At 61.4% G+C, this 22,663-nt stretch overlaps 1 protein-coding gene and 1 long non-coding RNA gene across 3 annotated transcripts; one reads left to right on the top strand and one right to left on the bottom strand.

Moving 5' to 3' along the window:
* Positions 1-6,775: 6,775 nt before the first annotated feature.
* On the top strand, positions 6,776-11,231 carry HMX1 (H6 family homeobox 1). The gene is made up of 2 exons (XM_077860369.1): positions 6,776-7,160; positions 9,781-11,231. The coding sequence occupies exons 1-2, from the start codon at positions 6,776-6,778 to the stop codon at positions 10,434-10,436; spliced, it is 1,041 nt and encodes a 346-aa protein (XP_077716495.1). The 3' UTR covers positions 10,437-11,231.
* Positions 11,232-12,949: 1,718 nt separating this feature from the next.
* Positions 12,950-16,876, bottom strand: LOC144290785 (uncharacterized). Of its 2 annotated transcripts, none has more exons than XR_013358318.1 (3): positions 16,003-16,876; positions 13,325-13,630; positions 12,950-13,240 (listed from the first exon to the last, which is right to left on the bottom strand). It is a non-coding gene; the product is annotated as an uncharacterized LOC144290785 (long non-coding RNA). The 2 variants fall into 2 exon arrangements; XR_013358317.1 differs by having other exon boundaries at positions 13,345-13,630.
* Between the last annotated feature and the right edge of the window lie 5,787 nt (positions 16,877-22,663).

The raw sequence follows: 22,663 nt of genomic DNA, 5'->3' as shown, positions 1-22,663 counted from the left end.
CCAGGCCACAGGCATCCAATCCATCCCAGGATCACAAGGGGGGAGCCCAGCCAGAATGTGGGGTTCCCACACTGACTGGTCTAGTCGAGGTTTCCAGAAACTTCCCTCCAGTTCCTGGGAAGGGGTTCCCCACACTGTGGTCATGGCCCTTTGTTCCAGCCCCGTTTCTTCAAATCACTTCCAATCAAGGTCACGGGCAGCCCAAGCTGTCTGAAGGTCCCCAGTGGTTTGGACCACTCTTGAGTGCAAATCTCTGTTCCACTGTGGAAACCAGAACCTGCTTCCCCCTTGAGATGCTCTTCCTATTAGAACCAGACATCCCTGCACCCCCAGCCTTCAAGCTTTTGTGACTGCAACTTGCAGGTCTTTATCAAGGCAGGAAACAGCAGCAGCCAGCAAGGTGTGACTGTGAACACAGAGCCCGTGTCCTGCGAGGAAGACTGTTATCACACTTCAAAAAGGTCCCAAGATGTCCATCTAAGGAGTGTTTTCTCGGGCAGGGCATTAGTTTTGCATACGCAGTTTCCCCTCGCTCCGCTCCGCTCCCCCGTTGCCTTATTACGTCCACTTCCAGAGGAGGAAGTGGTGCTCACTGAGTCTTACTGCTGGTCAGTGGCAGGGCCGGGACCCAGATTCACACATTCCCATGAAATGCATTGAAAACAAAAACAAAAACAAAAACCAGATGGATGGATAAAGGGATGGATAGATGGGCAGATGTGGTAAAGCAAGAAAAGCACCGTGCTAATGGAAGAATCTAGATGGTGGGGATTTGGGTGTTCTCCGACCAATTTTTTCAACTTGTGCATGTTTGGAAGTTTTCAAAATAAAATGTTTTTAAAAATATTTTATTTATTTATGAGAGAGAGAGAGAGAGAAAGGCAGAGACACAGGCAGAGGGAGAAGCAGGCTCCATGCAGGGAGCCCCAACGTGGGACTCGATCCCAGGTCTCCAGGATCACACCTGGGGCTGAAGGCAGCGCTAAACCACTGAGCCACCTGGGCTGCCCTCAAAATAAAATGTTGGGAGAAAATATATCCCTTGGTGAGTGAGAGGTCCAAGGTCTGTTGGGCATCCGTTCCAGGGGGGCATGGGGATCAGGTGGGTGCTTACTCTGAGAAGGGACGGGTCGGGACACAGTCATCAAGCCTGGGGCATGAGTGAGCAGGGGCAGAGAGACCAGCTCCGCCCACCCACGGCCCCCGGCAGGTGTTCCGACAGTTGGAGGTGGAGCAGCCTTCCTGGCATGGCTCCCTGCTCCCTCCCCGCCAAACGGACCCCGCATCTTTTCATCTGTGCCACCAACCCCACAGACTCAGAGTGGTGAGCAGGGCTGGGCCCCTCTGGGGTGCTTCTGTGGGGGAGGGGGTGTCTTCAGGGCTGGCCAGGCAGCCTTGGTGGGGAGAAGTCACCCAGGCAGTGGGGAGTAGGGTGCCCCACAGGCGCCTTGCCGAGCATCCCCACTGCTCCACTGCTGAGGACGCTATCTTACTCCTCCTACCCCCTTTCCCTCCACCCCTGCTCCTCCTTCCTCTGGCTCCCTCCCTCCTCCCTCTGCCCCACCCCTCCTCCTTCACCACCTCCCCCCCCTCCCAGGGAGTGGAACTCTGGGAATCATCCACTAAATACGTTATGAAAATGAGCCTCCTCTTTCCAGTGTTTAAAAGGGGGGCTTTCACAAAGATGGATATGTGGCTAGACCCTTAAAAAAAAAGCAGTCCAAATAATTTCAGACGTTTGGTCTTTTTCAAAGCAAATTTTTAAAATATACACCAAAGACTTGATTGCACCATGATTTCCACTCAGCCCAGACCAGCCCCCGTAGTGGGCAGCACTGCTCTTCTCGCTGGTCAGAGCAGGTTCCTGGGGGGCCAGTGATGGCCCACAAGCACAGTGGACTCAGCAGCCCGGTGGACTCAGCAGCCGAGTTGAGTGCCTGACCGCATATCTGGACAGCTGCAAGGACACTTGGTGCTGGCTGTGATGTGGGGAGCAGACCACTTGACAAGCCACTGAGGATGTACTGGGCTCTCCTCAATCCCCGCTCTGGCCTGTGCACCAGCTGACAGGCACTGGACACTGGAGACAGGGACCCTCTGCTTGGCCACTGCCTGCATCTGAACCCTCCTTTGTGCTTGGCCATCTCTCATCCACCCTGCATGTGGCATCCCTTCCAGGTTACTCCTCCTAAGGCTCAGCCCAGCCACCTCCCCAGTTAAACAATCTTCAGTGGCTCCCCATTGCTTTACAAACTAAGAACCATACTCTCTAGCTTTCCGTGCACCAGCCCTCTTGACTCAACTGTGTCTATCCCTGCTTTCTGCACCCCAGCAGCTCTCCCACATCATGCTGCCCTCGCTTCCACCCCCCTTCATCTCCCTGCCTGTGGTGGTATGAAGATATGAGAACACGGACACTGGCAGAGCTGCTCTGAAGAATCTGAAGTGCTGCGTGAGGTTGCATCTATATAGACCCTTTCAACCCAGGAGTGCCATTCTGGGGGCATGCACCAGAATGCATCCCAATGACATACATAATAGCAGAAGCTGGCAGCACCCTAAACATCCCCCAAAGGGGCAGTCAACTATCCCTGGGCCTCGCAGTGTCTTTTCCTGACCGACTACAGATTTCTCAACCCATAATCTGACGGCCCTCTTACTGACAGATGGGGTCCAAGGCCCCTCGTCTTGAGCCTTGAGGGGCCCTCGGCCTGCTGCGGTCCACAGAGGATGGACCCCAGAGGAGCGATGCTCTGAATTTTCAGGTCAGGCTCTGTGTCCCTCTCCCTCTACCCCCTCCATGCTTCTTCTGGAAACCTAAGTAGTGTGAGAGCCAGGTCACGTGGAGAGGACCCTTGTGGGGCTTCTTCAGCTGACTCCAGCCTCAGCCCTCGGACAGATGGGCCACTGGGGCTTCAGATGCATCTGGACCTCACCCCCGACCCCCACGTTCAAGTCTTCCAGCTGAGGCCCCAACATCGTGCCCTGGAGATGAGCCACCCTCAACCCACAGACCCCATGAGCCACTAACATTGATTATTGTGTTACACCACCAAGTTTTGGGGAAATGTGTGACTGCAGTCATAGGAACCAGAACAATGGCATACGTGGCTGTTGGGTTAGTACATAGCGATTTAAAAATCAATATGAAAAATAAATAAAATAAAATAAAATAAAATAAAATAAAATAAAAATCAGTATGACATTTACCAGCACCCATAGATCTCAAATTTGCACTTTAACCCCCCCCCCAAAAAAGAGAGAAAGAGATAGGGGAGATATGTAATGTAAATTAATACACAAGAGCATGTATGTAGGATGGCATGAAGGGGAGCTAAGGACAAATGGGATTGGGGTCAGAGATGAAAGAAAAGTAAGACAAAAATCTGAATTTAAAAGTGGACATTGCCCAAAATTATTTTTTTTAAAGAAAGCTTATTGAGACCAAACACAACAGGTGGTGGCCGGCTGCAGTTTGCTGACTCCTGATCCAAGCTGCTGGGATTATTTGCACTAGCACTTCTTTGCATTAAGGGGCATCCGTGGTTAACAGCCCTGAGTTCGGCACTTGGGACATGGGGGACAAGGCACGGTCCCTGCTCCCCTGCTGGCTGTCCAGATGAGAAGAGCACGGGTATCCTCTAGGACCATTTGCTGGGATTCTACAGGGCCCCCCCTGCACTGGGGAGAGAGAGTTGGAGGAGTAAGCGAGGAGGAGAGTGGACACAGAAGGAAGGGCAGCTGTGGAGGTACTTCACACAGATGGAGACAGAGAGGTGACAGCCTGACTTGGAGGCTCTACTCTTCTGCACCAGGAGTCCCTCCGCCCCGTGCTCACTCATGGGTGACCGAAAACTTGAGCTCTGGCCCCTTGAGCGCCAGAAATCCCGCTCAGGTCAGGGCCTGACAGAGCCGTCTGGAAAAGGTGTCGGGACCACCGACTGCCCCTGGAGGCTGTCCTGGGCTTGAGAACAGCCAGCCCCTCGGAGCTGGCCGCCCGTCTGAACGCACAAAGCCTGCGCGAGGCAGTGATCCCCGGCTCTGGCTCGGTGAGCAATCCTGTCTCAGAACCCGCCTCTCCCCCCAGCTCAACGAGGGGCTGCCTCGGTCTGGTCTCCAGGGCTCTGGCTCTGGGACCAGCGCTGCTGGGCACCCCAACCGCTGCGGGTTGCTGCCTGCGGCTGCAGGGAAGCACCTCCGAAACCCCCAGAAGGCTGGTGCTGGGAGCCGGAGAGAAGGCCCACTCTCCTCCGCTCAGTTCAGCCTGTCTCCTCCCTCGCCTCCCACCCCCACCGTCCCCACCCTCTGTGCAGCAGAGACAGTGGGGTGACCCTGGTGGTGCCCTGTACCCACACTCGCTCCCCATCCTGGGCGCACCCAGCCTCCCTCCCAAGAGCTTGCCTTGGCAGGGCACTTACTACTACCGGAGGTTCATAGAAGAAACCTGAGCAGAGGTGAGGTTGGCCACACAGCCCAGAGCAGAGGGAATCAAAACCCAGGCTCCCCAGGAAGCCCCCACTCTTAAGATGCTTAGAAATGAGAGTGACAGCACCAATCTCTCCTGCTTGTGGTTCAAGAAATGTGCTGAATGTGGGCCCAGGACACCTTGCCTAACATAGGTAGTTATCTGGAAGGCACCCATCCTTACATCCACTGTCTTTTTATCCCCGTCCCTCTCTGGCCTCCATCTCCTTAACTATCAGAAGTGCACTCAGATTAGACGGTGTCGGTGTCTAACCTGGGGCTAGCACTTCTCTTCCCAAAGGGCTGAGGCTGCCATTTCTGTCGGGGCTTAGCCTCTTCTGGATCCATCCTCAGGAGTTTCTCTGACCCTGGGTGCCCTCCGGAGACCGGGCTCTATCCACGTTTGCTAAGTGTCCTTATCTATGCAAAGTGGGAAGAGCCCTCATCCTTGTCTGCCTCCAGGCTGTGGTAGTCCTGGTATTTGGTGGTCTTTGCCCCTTCTGGGGCCAGAGAAGGTGGGTCCTGCGGAGGGTTCTGGAGACTGAAGGAAAGCACTCCCCATGTCCTTCGCAGCACCGGGAGTTGGCAGAGCGGTGAGCGGGTGACCAGGGGAAGCTGGCTCCTCAGCAGGTAGGGCATTACACGCACTCAGGACACGGAGGGGTGCATGGCCCCACCAGGAGGCCAGCAGAGTCCCAGGGCTATGCCTTGTCGGGGCCTCACCACTTGGTGCCCTGATCCCATTCCCGGGTATCCGCGACCCTGCGGTGAGGGGCCCTAAGCCCAGAGCACTGGAATGGGAGGCCTGCCAGAGCCACTTACCCTCGGGGATGGTCTCTCCCCTCCTCGCCTCCGTTTTCCTCTCTGGAAAATGGGGTTGATGCTTCCGCCGAGGTGGCTGATCGGGAGCTTGAAGCGAGTCGGGAGCTGGGCCTGCAGCCCTCCCGGGAGAGCGGGGGCAGCACGCGGTTGGACCGAAGGCGCCCGGCTGGCACCGGGGGGCAGGATGTATCTCTCCGAGAAAACCCGCGTCCGATGAAACCGGCCCCACCCGCGCGACCGCGCTGCGGGCCGGGTCACAGGGTCGCTCCTGAGCACAGTTCCGAGAGTGGCGCGGGACGCCATGCACTTTTGTCATCGTGCGCCCTGCTGCAGAAATGGGAGGAGACTCCCCACGGGTTCGCAGTCTAGAAGCGGAGGCTCCGGGAGGGAGGTGGCCTGCCCCCAAGACCTCCGCGACCTGGGGCAGTGGCTGTCGTCCCCCCGCGAGGCCCGGGCTCCCGGGGAGGGGCGGCGGGATGCTGGGGAGGGGCGCTCACCCCGCGGGCTTTGGGCGCGCAGCGGGCAGGCAGGGCCACGCGAGCGGGGGTGGAGGCGAACCCTTCCTTACGTCCTGGGCCTCAGCCTGGGAACTGGAGACTTCTATGGCATCACATTTGGCATGGAAAGCATATTTTATTAAGTGTAAATATTGAAATATGCCGCAGCTTTGCAGCCCTGACACCCGGAGTCTTACAAAAAGATGGCTGTGACCCAGCCTCTTACGGTTCCTTGGAAGTCCCGGGGTCTTCAGGCCCCCGTGCACACGCACATCCACACACACGTGCACACACGCACATACCACACTCGCGAGCGCGCGCACAGTTACTCACGCTTGGTCCCACACTCTCCCCGCGGCCCGGCGATTACGGCCCCGGCCGGCCGGTGATTGGCCAGCCCGCCTCTCCTCGGGGCCCGCGGCCAATGGGCGGCCGCTCTGCCGAGGCCCCGCCCCCACAGCCCGCCCCCCCCCCCCCCCCCCGGAGCGGGCCGGGGAACCGATCACGCGGGTCCGGCCCCGCGGCGACCCCCGCCCAGCCCTCCCGCCGCCCGCCCTCGGCCGCGCTCCGCCCGCGCGCTCGGCCCCGGCCCCGGCCCCGGCCCCGGCCCCGGCCCCGGCCCCCGGCGGCGTCTCCCGGCCGCGGCCGTGCTCCCGTCCCGCCGCCGCGTCCTCCGGCTGCGCCCGCGGCCCGCGCGGCCCCGCCCCTCCCCGCCCCCCCGCCCCTCCCCGCCCCCAGCGGGCCGGCCCGGGCGGCGACCAGCGCGGCGACGTGAAAGGCGAGCGAGGCGGCTGCCCGGCCGGCTGTCGGCGTGCACCCCTCCCGGCCCAGCCCAGCCCGCGCGGAGCCGGGGCCCGACGCCTGCGCTCCGGCGGCCGCTCCAGGGCCGGCCCGCGTGCGCCCGGGGCCGCGCGCCACTGTCCCGCCGGGAGCCCCGAGCAGCCCCGAGCAGCCCCGAGCAGCCCGCGGAGCCCGCGGAGCCCGCGGCCGCGATGCCGGACGAGCTGACGGAGCCCGGGCGTGCCACGCCGGCCCGCGCCTCCTCCTTCCTCATCGAGAACCTGCTGGCGGCCGAGGCCAAGGGCGCCAGGCGCGCGGCCCAGGGCGGCCGCGAGGACGAGGAGGACGACGACGACGACCCGGAGGACGAGGACGCAGAGCAGGCGCGGCGGCGGCGGCTGCAGCGGCGGAGGCAGCTGCGCGCGGGCGCGGGGCCCGGCGGGGAGGCGCGGGCGCGGGCGCTGCTCGGGCCGGCGCTGGGCCTCGGTCCCCGGCCGCCCCCCGGCCCCGGGCCGCCCTACGCGCTGGGCTGCGGCGGCGCCACGCGCTGGTTCCCTCGGGCGCACGGCGGCTACGGAGGCGGCCTCAGCCCTGACAGTGAGTGGGGCGCGGCGGGGCGGCCGGGGGGGCCGGGGCCGGGGGCTGGGGTCCGCCGGAGGCCTCTCCGGGCCGCTCGCCTCCCTGCTCGTGCGTAGCGGGGCCCCCGCGGAACCCCGGCCTGGGCGGGCTTGGAGGCCCCCTCCCCGGGACAGGGTCCCCGCCTGGGCCCCGGCGTCACCCGTCGCCGCGCTCTGCGGTCCCGGGGCGGCTGGAGAGCCTGCGAGGAGGAGCCTGGGGACCGGGGACGCGGGCGGCTCGGAAGAGCGAGGGAAGGGAGTCGGGAAAGAGAGGGAGCAGCAGAGGAAGGGATGGAGGAAGGAAGGGATGTGGGGAGGAGTGAGAGAGGACCAGACACAGACAGAAGCCCGCGGGTGATGGTGAGGAGCCAGGGAGCTAACGGGCAGGAAAGAAGTGAAGACAAAGTAGAGTCCCCTGGGGAAATGTGAAGGGGCTGGAGCAGAGGGAGCCATCGTTGGGAGGGCCGCATAGTGGAGGGGATCATCTGTGCCCCCAAATCCCATCTCCCCCGAGAGCTGCACACATGCACACAGGGGCTGGGGCCTGCTGGCCCCCCTCTCAGTCCCCCCAGACCGAAGCCCCCAATCCCACCCCTCTCATCCTTTTCTGCCCCTCCCCCTCCTATGCCTTTGTTCCCTGCTGAGGGCTCAGAGGCTGGGAGTGGGGGGTTCGGAGCTGCTCACCCCTTTAGCCCTGAGTTCTGCTCCCTCTCCCCGGGGCTCGCTGCCTCTCTCCAGGGCATGCCCTTTGGAGGAAGACCCCTGGGAGGAACACCAGGAAGCCATTCCAACTCTGTCCCCATACACAGACACACACACACTCAGTCCCTGCCAGCTGTGGACTCTTCCAGGGTCTTGTTCCGAAATCCGTTAGTGTATGCTGGGGGTGGGGTGGGCAGGCCCCTCTCACCTCGTGGATAAACCCCCCTCTCTGAAGTGGGAGTGACCCTTTTCCAAAGGGACCCACCTTACAGACCCCATGCCCGGAAAAGTCTGGGCATACACTTTCACATACACTGGATCTGGGCTCAGTGGTTTCCTGAAATCAAGTGATCGCATTTAGTGCCCCTCTGGGAGTGTTTCTGAGAAGGTCTGTTTGGGTGGAATGTAGTCCCCACCTTGCCCCAGGCTTTTCTCCCCCTGCAGCCCAGGTGGCAGCTCCTCAAGATGTGGCTTCTTATTTCGTGCAATGCGGGTTACGGTCGGGGTTTTCCACCAGAACCGGCAGGCCTGGCGTGGTGACTTGTGGTAGTGCATGGGCCTCTGTGAGTCTCAGGGCTTGGGGTGTCATGGGGAGGCAGAGGCTCCTCGTATCTGGTAGCACACACCACAGGGGTTGGGCAGGGGCACAGGGGTATGGCCCAAGCCACACACACAAGCCCACCGGTGTTTGCACACCTTGTAAACACACTGCCAGCACAGCACTGGCTTCGGAGGGCTGGAGGGGTCAAACTCCACGTAGACTGCCCACCTGCCAAGCCTTGGCAGAGAGGGGGGGCTCGGGCCAAGGCGAGGCAGAAGGGCAAACTGGCCCCGGTTGGCCTGAATCTCGAAGGCTGGCTGCTGCAGTCTTCAAGCGGGGGCCTGGAATCTGGACAAGCACCCGCATCGCGGGCAGATTCGTTTGCCTGGAGGCACTGCCCCTTGCCAGTCCTGTGGAGGGCATCTTCTTACTTGCGGGAGATCAAGTGGAGCCCCTGGTATTTGGAGCATGAGCTCAGGAACCCCTGTGGACCTCTGTAACCCCAAGCCCACAGGCTCAGCCACGGCTGCTGCGGTGGTTGGGGTGCTGCGCGGAGGCCGCTGTGTGTTTTTGCAGAGCCCCATTTGTATGCGCCCTTTGAGCATGATTAGGGGGAGTGCAGACTCTCAGGTCTCTGTGGGCATTTGGGTGACAGGTGCAGGAAATGGGGACGGAGTGGGTATGCTAGTGTCACCTAGAGTTTTGTTTTGGGGATCCTTTGCATTTGTTTATTCTCCTTCTACGGAGTGATTCCATGCAAGCGGGAATTTCGGGAATTTCGCCTAGGCTACTGGCCACTGAAAGTGGATGGGGAAGGCCACTGCAGGTCTTTATTTCTGTGTCTGGGGGGCCTGGTGTGGGGCCCAGCGCTGGAGACTCGGGTGCCCTTGTGCTGTTTGTTTTCCAGCGCGTGCAGATCTGGGAAGGACATCTTTCCTCCCATGCGGGCGGGGGTCGTTCCTGCCAGGCTTTTCTGTGTTTCAGCGCGGAGCCAGTAGTTTTGAGAATCTCTCTTCTTTCTGTGTTTCTGTTTGCATTTTTGTGTTTCTTTTCTCTCCTTTTTCCTCTGTCGTGTTGGGGGGGTGGGATGTGCAGTTCTGAGCGAGAGTGTTACCAGCCTGTTGGTTTAAGGGACTGGGTATGGCTCTCGGGTCTTCAAGCTCACTTCTCCTGCCTCTGCCTTTCCACATCCCTGGGTGAGATCTGGAGACAGCGGTGAGGGACGCAGGGCCCCGCGGGGGACCATTCCCCTGCCGGCGGCTCGGGTGAGCCCTGGGTCGGGGGGAGCCGCCGGCCGCAGCGATTGGGCCTGGGGATCAGCCCCGGAGCCAACCGTGTGCCCCTCTCTCCCCTGCAGCCAGCGACCGGGACTCACCGGAGACGGGCGAGGAGATGGGCCGCGCCGAGGGCGCCTGGCAGCGAGGCCCCGGGCCCGGAGCGGTGCAGCGAGAGGCCGCGGAGCTGGCAGCGCGGGGCCCGGCGGCCGGCGCGGAGGAGGCGGCGGAGCTGGCTGAGGCCCCGGCGGCGGCGGGCGAGGCGCGCGGCGGCGGCGGCGTGGGCGGCGGTCGCAAGAAGAAGACGCGCACGGTCTTCTCCCGCAGCCAGGTCTTCCAGCTCGAGTCCACCTTCGACCTGAAGCGCTACCTGAGCAGCGCGGAGCGCGCGGGGCTCGCCGCCTCCCTGCAGCTCACCGAGACGCAGGTCAAGATCTGGTTTCAGAACCGCCGCAACAAGTGGAAGCGGCAGCTGGCGGCCGAGCTGGAGGCGGCCAGCCTGTCCCCGCCGGGCGCGCAGCGCCTCGTCCGCGTGCCGGTGCTCTACCACGAGAGCCCCCAGGCCGCGGCCGCCCCCGGGCCCCCCGCCGCCGCGCTGCCCTTCCCGCTGGCGCCCGCCGCGCCCGCGCCGCCCCCGCCGCTGCTCGGCTTCCCCGGGGCCCTAGCCTACCCGCTGGCCGCCTTCCCGGCCGCTGCCTCCGTGCCCTTCCTGCGGGCGCAGATGCCTGGCCTGGTGTGAGCCGCACCCGCTGGGCCCACTCCCCGTGGCCGCCGGGGACCTCCTGGGCGGCCCAGGGAGAGCTGGGGAGGGCTGGGGCGCTCCAGGGCCCCTCTGCGCCGCAGGGCGGGCTGTGCACTGGCCACAGCCCTGGCCGAAGGAAGCGCGTCCAGAATGTAACGGAGATGTCTTCGAGCGGCTCCCAGACAGGCTGGACCCCTGGCAGGGAAGAGGGCATCACAGAGAGACAGTGCGCCAGGCAGCCCAGAGCCCCTGCAGGACGGGCCCCAGCCTGGCAGCAAGTTCACACAACCCGGCTGCAGCCAGCGAGTGCCCAGGCCCAGGCCGCTGCCTGGGCCGCAAACAGGCTGTCCGAGTGCTCCCGGGTGACTGCTCCCCAACACAGCCCCCACCCTGACATGAACGTCCCTTCCCAGGACTGTGCAGGCCCCCCCGAACAGTGGGCCTCCGGGAGGACTGTGATCAGCCTCGTGGCCTTGCCGGTGGGCCCAGCAGAGGGAGAACCCCAGGGAGAGCACCCTGTGAGGGAAAGGGGCAAAGACCCGGCGGGGTTGTACTTCTGTCAGAGTGTCCCTTCCGAAGACAGGGCCGGACTGGGGCATCTCTCCTGGGCCGTGGCCTCCAATTCTTCTGGCGAAGACTTTTTTAAAAAATGAATCTACTTATTTGCGTATGGAATAAAAGGGACTTTTCTGGACTGTTTCTGCTGATTTGTGATCCCAGGGGCAGGGCTCCTCCTCTGGTAGCAGCTGCCTTGGGTGCCGGCTGTCTCTCCTTCCTGGAGCTCTGTGCACTGCTGACCAAGGACCGAGGACCGGTGGGAAGGTGGAAAGGACAGGAAGGGTCAAGGTCTGGGGACTCCCAGCTCAAGCCCCCACACCTGGCTCCCAGCAGGACCTCAGGGAACTTTGTGGCAGCCAAGGTAAAGGGGAGGGGAGAAGGAGGGGACTGTGTGTCCAAGGTCCCATAGTCCAGAGGCCTCCACAAAACCCAGAAGCCATGAGTCAAGTGAAGGTAGAACCTTTCGGTGCTCTCCTTTGGCACAAGGGGTGCTGGCTGTGTAGTCCCCCACACCTGCTGCCCCCTTCGCTGAGAGCCATCTCTAACCATATGGGGTTTTCTTTTGACCAAAACAAAACCCCAACACTCCCTGCAACACTCCCCAAAGATGGGGAAGGCTGCTCCCCAGCCTCTCCTCACCCGCTGGACCATCTGCAATCTCTGGCAAGCTTGGGAGGGTTCAGACCTGTGGGCAAAGCCCCAGCTCAGGGCCTGAGTTTATGAGCTCCTAACAAAAGCTTATTCTGATAGTCTGGAGTACAGGGGCTGTCCAGCCTCCACTGGCCCCAAGATAGACCGTTACAGGGTGAATACTGGGTCCCCTGCACAGGGGGTGAGGTGATGGACTCTGTATTGGGTGTGCTTCTCTGGCTGGGGAGAGAGGTCATCTGCAGCTAGAAAGGGTCACCTCTAGCAGAACCGAGGCCCCTTGAAAACCTGTCTCTGTCTCAGCTTCTGGCTCCCAGGTTGAGATGCACAGCAACCGGGCCACACTGGGGCCTCGGTGTTCTCAGTGGTGGCGCCAGACGGCCCAGAAGGCGCCACAGGGGTCTTCCCTGGGCTGGCGACCCATCTGTCTGTTTGCCCCTGCCATCCAGCTCCCTGACCCGGAATCATCCCCTGCCCCAATGCCAGTCAGCTCCCAGTGCCCTGAGGCCAGGCCCAGAAAGTGTGGCTCCCTGGGGGGGGGAGCCTATGGCTTAGGCGGTCCTTGCCCCTCTGGGTGGCTGCCTTCCAGCGCAGCGCCTGCCTGCAGCACAATGGCATAGAGATTCCCAGGGTCCCTCCGCCCAGCCCAGCCTCCTCCTCAATAGGTGCATTTACAGTGACCACCTCAGCCTTCCCTGAGTCTTTCCGGGGCTGGCTATCCTCTTTTTTGGGTGGGGGGTAGGGGGGAGCAGACCCACGCTGTTTTCCAAAATAGGTTTCACTGGACTTTAGGAAGTACCTATAATCTACTTCAATAAAACAAATTTGGTGTTATTTCCAAAGGCTGCGGCTCCTGGTCAGCGGCCAAGGGGGATATGGGGTACCCAGGAGTCTCCTCTCGCTGCCGCTCCAGGGCCAGCACAGACACATCCCTTCATCTCTGCTCCATCCCACTCTCCCCACCTTCAAAAGCCCTCCACACTCCCACCTGGGGCCCTTCTCTGTTCTTCTGTTGCTTTCGTGGTGGCCTCAGACAGTCTGCAGATGCACCACTGCCAGTTCTGGTAAGGATACCACAAACCCGCCTGGGCAGAGGCCTCTGGGGCCAGCGCAGGTCCTGCAGGGAGCTGCCATCCACTCTGGCTCTCTGCCTTCTCGAACCAGGCAGGTTCCAGTGCTCCAGGAACACCCTCTCCACCGTACAGACAGGAAATGGTTTTCGGGAACAGCTTTGGTCATGGGGACTTTGGGACCTCAAGCGGGACAATGAAAGCCCAAGTCAGAGAGGTTATCACTACAACGCAACCATTTTATTTAACTTTGTGGCCAATGAGGGCACAGTTCCAAGGTGGCCTGGCGACCTCCGCTCACCACTGAGCACCTGTGGCGGAGAGGTCTTGAGGAGGAGGGTCGCCTCTGCAGTAGGTCTCCAGCAGGTGTCCCTGGAGGCTGCCAGGGCCACAGGTGCAGGAGAAGGTGGAGGAGAGTGCAGATGCCTTGTCTAGAAACTCCCCTCTGCCTCCTGGGAAGCCAGTCAGCCAGCAGACCCGTCCAGACCTTCAGTCGTCACCTGGACACCCAGCCTGTGTCCGTCACTGCCTCAAACAGAGAAAGGGTCCATAGCTGCAAATTCAGTGGAAGAAGGGCTACGGCTTTCAATGGAATAGTGAAAAGCTGACCTGTAGAGAGGGTTCCTTGCCTGTGGGCTCTGAGGTCCTCAGCTGGAGGGAGCCAGGAGGTAGAAAGAGGGGCTGCCTGCTGTGTGGGTGGGGCTAGGAGCCAGGAGCCCAACTTTGAAGCACAGACAGTGGGTGCAAACTGGAGTCAGTCCGGCTGGGCTCACGAAGCTGGCTCTGCCCCATACTGAGCCAGCATCCTGGGTGTCTCAGCAGGGCTAACACGAAGCCCAGGAAGCCCTAGAGGGCGCGCGGGACCAGGCTCCAGCAGCGTCCGTCGCCAGGAACTCAGGGCACGCAGCTCAGCTCCTGGAAGAAGATGAATGTCTTCCAGGTCTTTCTACCACACCTGCCCTCCCTGCTCTCGAACCCACCTCACCTCTTTCTTAAAAGCAAGGGCCATTCCCTGCCACGGTGGACTGCCCTGGGGCTGCAGATTGCAGAGTCCCTGAGCCTGGGCAGGGCCAATAGGTCCTGGACACCTGGGGCATGCCCACCCCCTCAGTGACTTTGAGCAAATCCCTCCTGCCTCCAGGGCTTGGTTTTCCCCAAGACAGACCTGTGTGAGGATGGTGGTCTATAACCTATAAAGGCTTCATTTTCTCTGACCCAAGCAAGATGACAAGGTACCCCAGGCCAGTGGGGACACCCTCCCACAATGATGTGGGATCGGGGGAATGACCCTGTGGGCACCTCTCACTTCTCTGTCCTGGCACTATGAGAGCTGAGTTCCCACCAGCACTGCCCTGAAAAGAACTTGGAGAACCAGCTCCCCCCCCCCCCAGCTTGTTTCCAGACCCTGGGAAGGTGGGCAGAACTCACCCTCGAGGTCTTGGGAAGGGCCACTGTGGGCTCAGGGCCCTCCTTGTGTCAAGGGCAAATGTGGACTTGAAGCTGGCAAGCATTTCCCCAGCCAGGTTCCTGCTCCCCATAGAACCAGACATGCTAGAAGCAGACATGCCTGCCCTATTCCTCCCAGAGAGCTGCCCTGCCAGGCCCTAGGCTGGGAGAGTGGGGAGCACCCTGGGCTCTCTCCAGCCTGCCTCATCCAGAACCCTGCTGGGGGAATGATAAGCACCCTGACAACCAGCCCCTCCACTCTGAACCGGGAGCTCTGGCCTTTGTCCTCCAGCCCACCCAGGGCTTCCCACTGAGGTGCCCTTTCAGGTAAGAGCCCATCGGGCCCTTCTCATTAGGCCATGGGTTAGAGGTGCTCTGTGGCCTCCACCCTCCTCCACCAAGCCAGGCCCAGCTGTGTGGGACACGGGCTCCCCGGGAGCTAGGCTATCCAGAAGTTTCTGGGAAAGGGCTGGGAGTTGGTCAGGTGGGCACTGGGAGGGAGGCAGGAAGAGCCAGGTGGGCTCCTGTCCCTGTGTTTCCTGTGTCTGTAGGTGTCTCCCTGCTAAGCATCCTTAGTGGCCTTTTTGCTATTCTCAGAAAGGGGGCCTGAGGCTCAAAGGGGGACAGAGATTGGGGGCAGGGACTGAGAGGTCACTCAGCCCAGAGGCCCTTCTTTCTTTCTTCTACCTTGCTCTAGGAGTTCAGCTACCCATCCTGGCTGCTGACCCGAACTGGGGTTCCTCCCCGCCCCCGAGGGGGCCTACTCAGGCAGGGCCCATTCTTTTTCCCCACCATCTGAAGTATCTGGATCCTTACCTTGGGCTACTTTGTCCCTCCAGTAGCCAGTGCCGGCATCCACCACCAAGCTGCCTGCCTATGAGGTGGGGCAGGGGGGTGTTTCTCACTAGAAAGTGGGGTCCGGCCTCATTCAATCCGTTAGAAGCATTGCTGGATTTAGTGATCCAAGCCGGGTACCCAAGGTGGCTCGCTCCCCCTCTGGCAGTCTGCCTTCTTGGGGGGGGGGGCGGGCGGGAGAGGGGGATCTGCCCTGTCCCGACAGTGCTGAGCTCTGAATCTGGACCAGCAGGTCAGACAAAGGCTCAAAGAAACATCAAGAGTCGGAGGCAGCGAGTGGCTTCACAGAGCCCAAGGAACGGAAGGGAGGGCAGCCTTGCTGCGCAGCCCTTGCCGGCTCCCGAAGCTGCTGGCCTCGGTTTTTGTTAGTTTGGTTTTTTTTTAATTATAAAAATAATGGTGTTTATTATTGTTTATCTGGAAATTGACATAGAAGGATGTTGTCTGCATTTCCACCATCCAGTGTCAGCTGCTTCTGAGTGTTAGGCCAGACTGTGGATTTACTGTGAGGTGATTTACAGCCGTATGGCTAATTTTAAAAAGTTCTTACCAGTTAAAGATGCACTTATGTATTTACCAGGGAAATGATGTGATGTCTGAGTTTGCTTAAAAATATTGCAACAGAATAAACAAATTAATTAAATAGTAGAATCGAAAGCCAGAGCAGATGGCCCCAGGCCCGTCAGGAGTTGTGGTTAAAATGGGGGGTGGGTACTTGGGGGTTCACTTTGAGGCTTCCTTTACACTTTGTTTTACATTTGAAAACCTCCGTGATAAAAGTGCCTTAAAAAGTGGCCACCGGGGACCAAAAGAGGGATGTGCTGCTGGCGACTGATTCTCTCCTCAGGGTCTGCTTTTGGGGCGGACTGCCTTCCTCGGATCAGGGGTCTGGCCTCCGTGTGCTGACACCCTGCTTGCTCCCAACCGTTCCCTCCATCTGCAGATCTGTTTCAGTCTCCAGCTTTCCTCTTTCCCACGAAGCTCACCCTGTCTCACCCTTCCGCACGGGTCCAGGAGCCCGCTCCGGCTGCCCGGCTGCCCGGCTGCCCGCGGGAGGCCCCGGAGTCTCTCGGTGGACGCAGCAGGGCGGCAGGACGCCGGCGCTGCCCCCGGAGCACGATCTCCGGCTGTCGGACGCCCGGTGCAGCCCGGCGCGACCCCGCGGCGGCCCCTCCAGTCCGCGGTCGTGTCCTGGGCTCCCCACTGCTTCCTTGGCGCCCTCGGTCGGTGTCCCTGGGAGCACAGCGCCCGGATTTGTGGCCGAAGCTGGGCCAGGTGGCCCCTGGTTGGCCAGGAGGCCCCCACAGCCTGGGGCTCCATTCCCAGGTGCAGACTGGTCCGAAGGGCGCGCCCCACCCATCCCCTGCTGAGGGCATCAGGTCCGGGCCCCCGGGATGTGAGCGCCCAGGCAGGCGGCCCCGGGAGAGGCCGGTGAGGAGCCGGCGAGCTGCGCACAGGGCCCCCGCCCCGAATCACGGGTGTCCCCCGGGTCTCGCAGCCTCCTGGAGGGGGCTCTAGTGGAAGTGACTGACCCGGCGGACCCTGGCGGTGCCTCCCGGACTCCGCCTGTGCGGCTGCGCGCCTCCCTCCTCGCTGCGACTCCGATGGAGCCGGTCTCTGCCTCTGCGTCTCTCTCCATTCCTCCTCCGCTCTCCGCCGTCCAGCTCCCAGGCCAGGGACGTCCCGCCCGAGCGTCCGGCCCCAACGAGCGCGGCCCCCTTTGTTCCATTTGCCCTCCCCGGGACGTGACTGCACCCCCTGGGGGTCCGCCCTGGTGGGAGTCGGGGAGGCCGGGGCCTCCGTTGTGGGCTTTCGTTTCGGGGACGTGTCCGGGACTTAGGCCGGGGGAGGCGCGCACCGTGCGGCGCACGGGCCCGACCGAGGCCGGCGTCGCCCGGTGGGGCTGCGGGGAGTCCGGTACCCGCTGCGCTTCCGGACCCCGCGGGGCCCCTCCCCCGGCCTCGGTGTCCCTCGGGGCTGCCGGAGCTGGAGGGAGAGAAACCCGCCTCCCCGGCCCCGGAAGCGCAAGGCCGCGGCCGCCGACACCCTCGCGGGTGGGGGCCCGAGGTCCTCCCGGGGCCCCACCCCTGCCGCGGTCCTTCCGGCCCCGCCTCCACCCTGCCCGCCGGCGCCCGAGCCCCCGCCCGGCCCCCGGGCCCCGCTCACCTGGCGTCGCCGCGGCGTCTCGGAGTCTGGCTCGGCCCCCGGGCCCCGCCCCTCGGTTCTCACCTCGCCCCTTCCCGCCCCGGCTCCCCGCTCCCCCGCCCGGTCCTCTCCTCGCCGGGCCCCGAGCCGCGGCCCCGTCCCGCCTCCGCGCCCCCAGCCGGGAAGCCAGCTCCGGGAGCTCCAGCTCAGGACGGGGCCGGGGGAAGGGAGGTGCCCGCGCCCGCCTGGGTCCCGCAAGGCTTCTGCGAGGAGGCGGCGCCAACCCGAAGGCGGCGCGCAGGTGGGACAGCGGTCGGTTCCCCCGAGGCTCAGCGCTCGGTGGGGGCGGCTACACCCCAGTCTGCGGTTGGCCTCGGGTCTGGCCTCCTCCTTTTCCATTCTTCCCTCCCAGAAGGATGGGGAGCAGAGTTAAGATCGCCGCGCCCTGTACTGTCTTCACCGGCGCCTGCGTGGCTTTGGGAAGCTCACTTCGCTTTTCTGAGCGCAGTTCGCCAGTCTGTGGCGCCATCGGGATGCTCAACCCCTTGGTCTGGGCCGCAGAAACAGTCCCGTGACCCCAGCGTCCATTCACATACACAGTCATGGTCCCACTGGTTCCCCAGGACAGCACCCTGGTTCTCCAGCCCGTGCACCCTGTCCGGCAGGCCAGCGTGTGCAGGCACCACGCCCTCCAGGAGCACACTTGCACCGCCTAAGCCGGAAGATGCCATCAGCACCATCACCTGCCCCGCCAGGGTCCAAGCCCCCACTTTCCAAGGCACACAAATCCTCTGCCCTTTGCCTGGTTGTCTGCAGGGACCCCAACATGTCCAAACGCCTGTGCACCCCCTTCCCACCATGGGTAACTGAAGCTCAAGTCCCCACCGCAGAGCTGGCTGCAGGTATTCGGTATCCAGAAGTGGACACAGACCCTGGCCCTAAGCCCTAAGCCGCAGGGCCCTGTTCCACCCACTGCGGGATGGTGGATGCCCGATAAGCCCATCCACCTTCCACTAGGGCTTTCTTTGGGCTGGGAACTGATCCAGCACTTCACCTGAATTGCCTCAAAAACATTCCTACAATAACCTGGTGTGTGTGTGTGGGTGTCCTCATTTATGAGGAAGATTGGAGTAGCAGTCCAACTCCAGATTGTGCAGGCCACGTGTAGGGAAAGACAGAGTGGTGTCCAGCTCTCTCCAATGAGGAGAAGACAGGAGGCCAGGGAACAGGGAGCGCTCAGCCCATGCCTGGGCCCCAGGCTAAGTAAGATTGGGGAGACTGGGTGGGTGGGAGCAGCTCTTCACCCCAGAAGGTCTAGGTCCTCAAACTGCTCTCTCTCAATCTTCCCCAAGCCTCCCCCTCTTCCACTAGCACTTTTTGGCCCTACATGGGTCCCCCACAGTGGGAAGGCCTCAGAGTCAGTGCCTCAGTGCCCCAGGCTGTACCCCAGAGGGCCCACACTGCAGAGTGCCTTTCTCGGAGTGTTCTGAGGCCCTCTAGGATGGCTGGCTGGGGTGACCTGTGTGTTGGATCACTGGAGGACAGCCTGGCCAGCTTCCAGCTGGGGTGATGAGGTGGATGGAGGGATGCTGTCCCAATGATTTGTCAGGATTTAGACTGTTTCTGCAGGTGGGGGCTGTGTAAAACTATTTCGTTCTCCTGAGGCAGGTGACAGCCTCAGCCCCCCCTCCCCCCAAAGGGACTCTTGCCAGTCTGGCTCACCTCCTGGTCACATTTTACAGGCAAACCCCATGTGGCCCCCAAGAAAGGCAGAGATAGGCTCCTTAGAAGCCAGAAGCCAGCCTCCTCCCTCCTCTGACCGAGGCCTCTGAACCCAGCAGCAGTTTAGTTCTGCTCCAGGAGGGAGGCCCCAGGCCAGGCCAGGTACCCTGGGAACAAGAAGGGCCACTGCGCCCCTCCCATCACCCCCAGCGTGAAGAGGAGGGGCCGAGAGGCCCGTCTGCTCGGTGCCAGGCCTGAGCTCCTCAATCTCCCACCCCTTCCCCGCGGACTTCCCAGGATCTCTCCTCTGAAAGTCTGATTCTCCGGCAGGGCCTGGCCAGGGAGCACCCAGTACTGGACCCCAGGACGCCCGCCAATCCGCCTGTGACCAAGGGGTGGAGTGTGTGTGTCTGTGGGTGCCTGCGCGTGCCAGTGCCCACCTCTCCCAGCCCGGCGGCGAGGGAGGCCTGACCTGCGGCCAGGGATGGTGAGCTCTGGGTTCCGCCCCGCCGGGCCTCCCGCGTCCTGCCCGGCGGGAGCCCGGCCTCTCGGTGCTGCCTAGGCCTGGGCCCCGTCCGGGCTCTCGGGGGCTCCCGCGGGGCGCGGGGAGGGCCCGGGGCGCACCGCAGCCGCGCCGCCGGGTGGGTCCTGCCGGGGTGACCCGGCCCCGCATCCCTGCGCCCCTCGCCCCCGCCCCCCCTCCCGGAGCCGCAGCTCTCGGGCTCGGGCTGCGCGCGGATCGCGGCGTCAGCACATCCGGGCCCCGCTCACCCGGGTTCCAGGCGGTTTCTGAAATCGCGCGAATCCCCTTCCCCCCGGGGGGCGGGGCGCCGGCCCTCGGCCCCCGGCCCCCACCTCCACCCGCCGCGACCCGGGGGCGCATTGATCCCGCGTCTCTGCGCAGCGCATTAGCCCTAATGGTTTCGCTGATGATTCAACTTCTTTTTCGTTAAAAGCCGCCCTCGGTCCTCACCCCTCCTCCGCCCGCCCCTCTCCGGGCCTTGCGGCCCCGGCGCGCCCGCAGCCCCGCGCTTTGGGGGCCCGCGGCCGGGGCGACGCGGCTCCGGGGACTGCCCGGCCGCAGCGCCGCGGGTGTAGACGCCACTGGCGGAGCGCGCGGCGGGCGGAGGGCGCAGGCTCGCTCCGGGGAGGGGCCCCCCTCTGGGACCCCGGGCTCCCCCGCGCGGAGGATGCGGAACCGGGACCGAGCCGCGCGCGGGCAGGGCGCCGCCCCATCCAGGAGCTGGGGGAGGCGGCGGCCTCGCGGAGGGGCCGGGGGCGCCGCGGGGACCCCACCCCGGTGGCCCCGGGACCCGCTCCAGGGCGGCGGCCGCGGGAGGGCTCAGGTCGGGGCAGCCGCGGGCAGCCGGACCGCCTGAGCCCCTGCGCGCCCTCCGAGGCCTCACCCCGGGGAGGGTCCCTGCGGGTTCGCTGGGAAACGCAGTTCGTTGTAGAAAATTCGGAAAATACAGGAAAGGAAAAAAGAACGAGGCACCACGAATCCGACTACCTGGATAGCGAAAGTTTTCAATAATTTGCTTTTTTTCCCCATTATTTTTTTTTAGAACGGGTAGGGCAGGGGCTTGACGCAGAATTCCAACGTTTGACCACGTATTCCTGGGAGGGCTCCCTCCGCTCCTTAAAACTGGAGATACACTTACTTATCGAGAAAAGCACGTATCTTAAAAGTACAATATGATGAGTTTTCACAAATGTGCACACGCGTGTAGCCACCACCTGAATCCGTTTTTTTTTTTAAAGAAAAGAAAATCCAATAAATGTCTAGAGGATTTAAATTGAGAGATTCAATGTACCTTCCCCTTCCTCCCTCCCCCTTCCTTCTTGTTCTTGTTACTACTAAAATTTGCCAACATTATTCATGCACACGATTTAAAATGTCCTCTGCTTCCAAGAAAGGAATAAAAGCCACAGCCAGAAAAGATTCCCCACCCCAGCCCCCATCAGCAGACAAGGCTGTCCTTACCCAGGGGCTAGCAGCTCTGTTTGCTCCCACCTGCCCTCACTTCTACAGAGCATGCTTATCCTGTCTTTTGATTTCATTTTTTAATGTTTTGTTTTAATTTTCAAGGGCTCTATCAAGTGCCTGAGGCCCGTCTGGAGATGGAAAGTTCGTTTGCTCACAAGTCATGCTCACACCATCCAGCACTCGCTGTTCTTCCGTCCTCCTCCTCAAAATGCTGTCCTCTGACACCCGGTGCTGAGCTGGGGACCCTAGTTCACAGGGCTGCTATCCCATAAATATCCTTGTGCACTAGGTGTAAGCTGCGATCGCATTCTCTGCCCGCCCCCAACGAATTTTCCCGTTTTGTTTTCTTTGTGCCTCCATTCATCCATCCCCAAACTCCCTTCCAGTAAGCCCGTCTTGTTGGGGGATGGAGGGCATGTATACACCCAGAGACCTTATGCCTTAGGGTGGAGCACTGGCTAGGGCTCCCCCGAGACCCTCCTGGTCCCGGTTCTGCCTGGGTACCATTGTCAAAGGCCACAGGACCCTGGGCAGCTCTCCTTACTCCCGGCCTCCCAGATTCTCTGAGCCCTCCCACCCCCACGGGGAGCCTTCTGGGTGACTTCGGGGACATGTTTCACTTGCGTTCACACCCTGTGGGCAGGGAATGCAGCAGGTACAGACTCCAGATTTCAAAGCGTCCTGCAGGAATGTGGCCCCTGGCTGGCCCCTGGCTGAGGAGTGAGTTCCTGAGGGTGAATCCTCTATTAGCCTCCCTGGGAAATCTCTTAAGGAGAGGGTCGGGGACTCAGCGCCAGGTAAAACAAACATTTCTTTTTTTTTCTTTTAATTTTTTAAGAAGATTTTATTTATTTATTCAGGAGCGATGCAGAGACATAGGCAGAGGGAGAAGCAGGCTCCCTGCGTGGAGGGGAGCCCAATGCAGGAATTATCCCAGGACCTCAGGATCACCACCTGAGCCAAAGGCAGATGCTCAACCACTGGGCCACCCAGGTGTACCGAAAGGAAACATGTCTTATCTCCACCAGGACTCCTTCAACGGGATGCTCACCGTATAGTGAGCCTGCCTGGACTTCCACCCCACCTGCCCCCTCGGAGCTAAGTGACCCCTTCCCCACACCCCTACAGCCCTCATGCCCTCTCATCATCCCACCACTTGGTCTCTATGGTCACTGCTGTTTCTCATCTGATTCCTTTCTGAGGAGCTCTCTGGGGGCAGGAATCAGGCCCTGCCATCCCTGTGAGCTGCTCAGAGACTGCCCCTGATGGGTGTTTCTTTATCATCAGTGATCTAGTAAATAGTGAGTGGGAGGACTGTGGTTGGATCCTCACACTAACCATGTGATGTGGGCCAGGCCCTGCCCAGCCAGTTACCTGGGGGAGTGAATCCAAATCTGTGAAACCCGCCTCTCAAGACTGGTTCTTCATGTAGCGATGAACCCCAGGAGACTGGCCAACCCACTTCTACTGAATGTCTGAGTGGAGGGGCTTCCGCGTGGCTGGGAGAGCCTGTGGGGGTGTGTGGCCACCCAGCGTCTATAGGGACTCGTCGTCCTGCACATGTGTGTTCTATGATAGTAAATCTACCAAAAAATATATATATATATATAGAAAGAGAAAGAAAGAAAGAAAGAAAGAAAGAAAGAAAGAAAGAAAGAAAGAAAGAAAGAAAGAAAGAAAGAAAAGAAAAAAGAAAAAAAGAAAAGAAATCCAGGGTTTCTCACCTGCTGGGATTAGCCTTGTTTGTTGAATTGGTTTTGTACACTCTGTATTTGTAGATTTATTTCAGAGTG

This window comes from Canis aureus, chromosome 2 (genome assembly GCF_053574225.1).
Source record: "Canis aureus isolate CA01 chromosome 2, VMU_Caureus_v.1.0, whole genome shotgun sequence".
Classification (NCBI taxonomy): domain Eukaryota; kingdom Metazoa; phylum Chordata; class Mammalia; order Carnivora; family Canidae; genus Canis; species Canis aureus.
The sequence above is the reverse complement of the archived record's forward strand: the minus strand, read 5'-3'. Positions and strand labels throughout refer to the sequence as shown.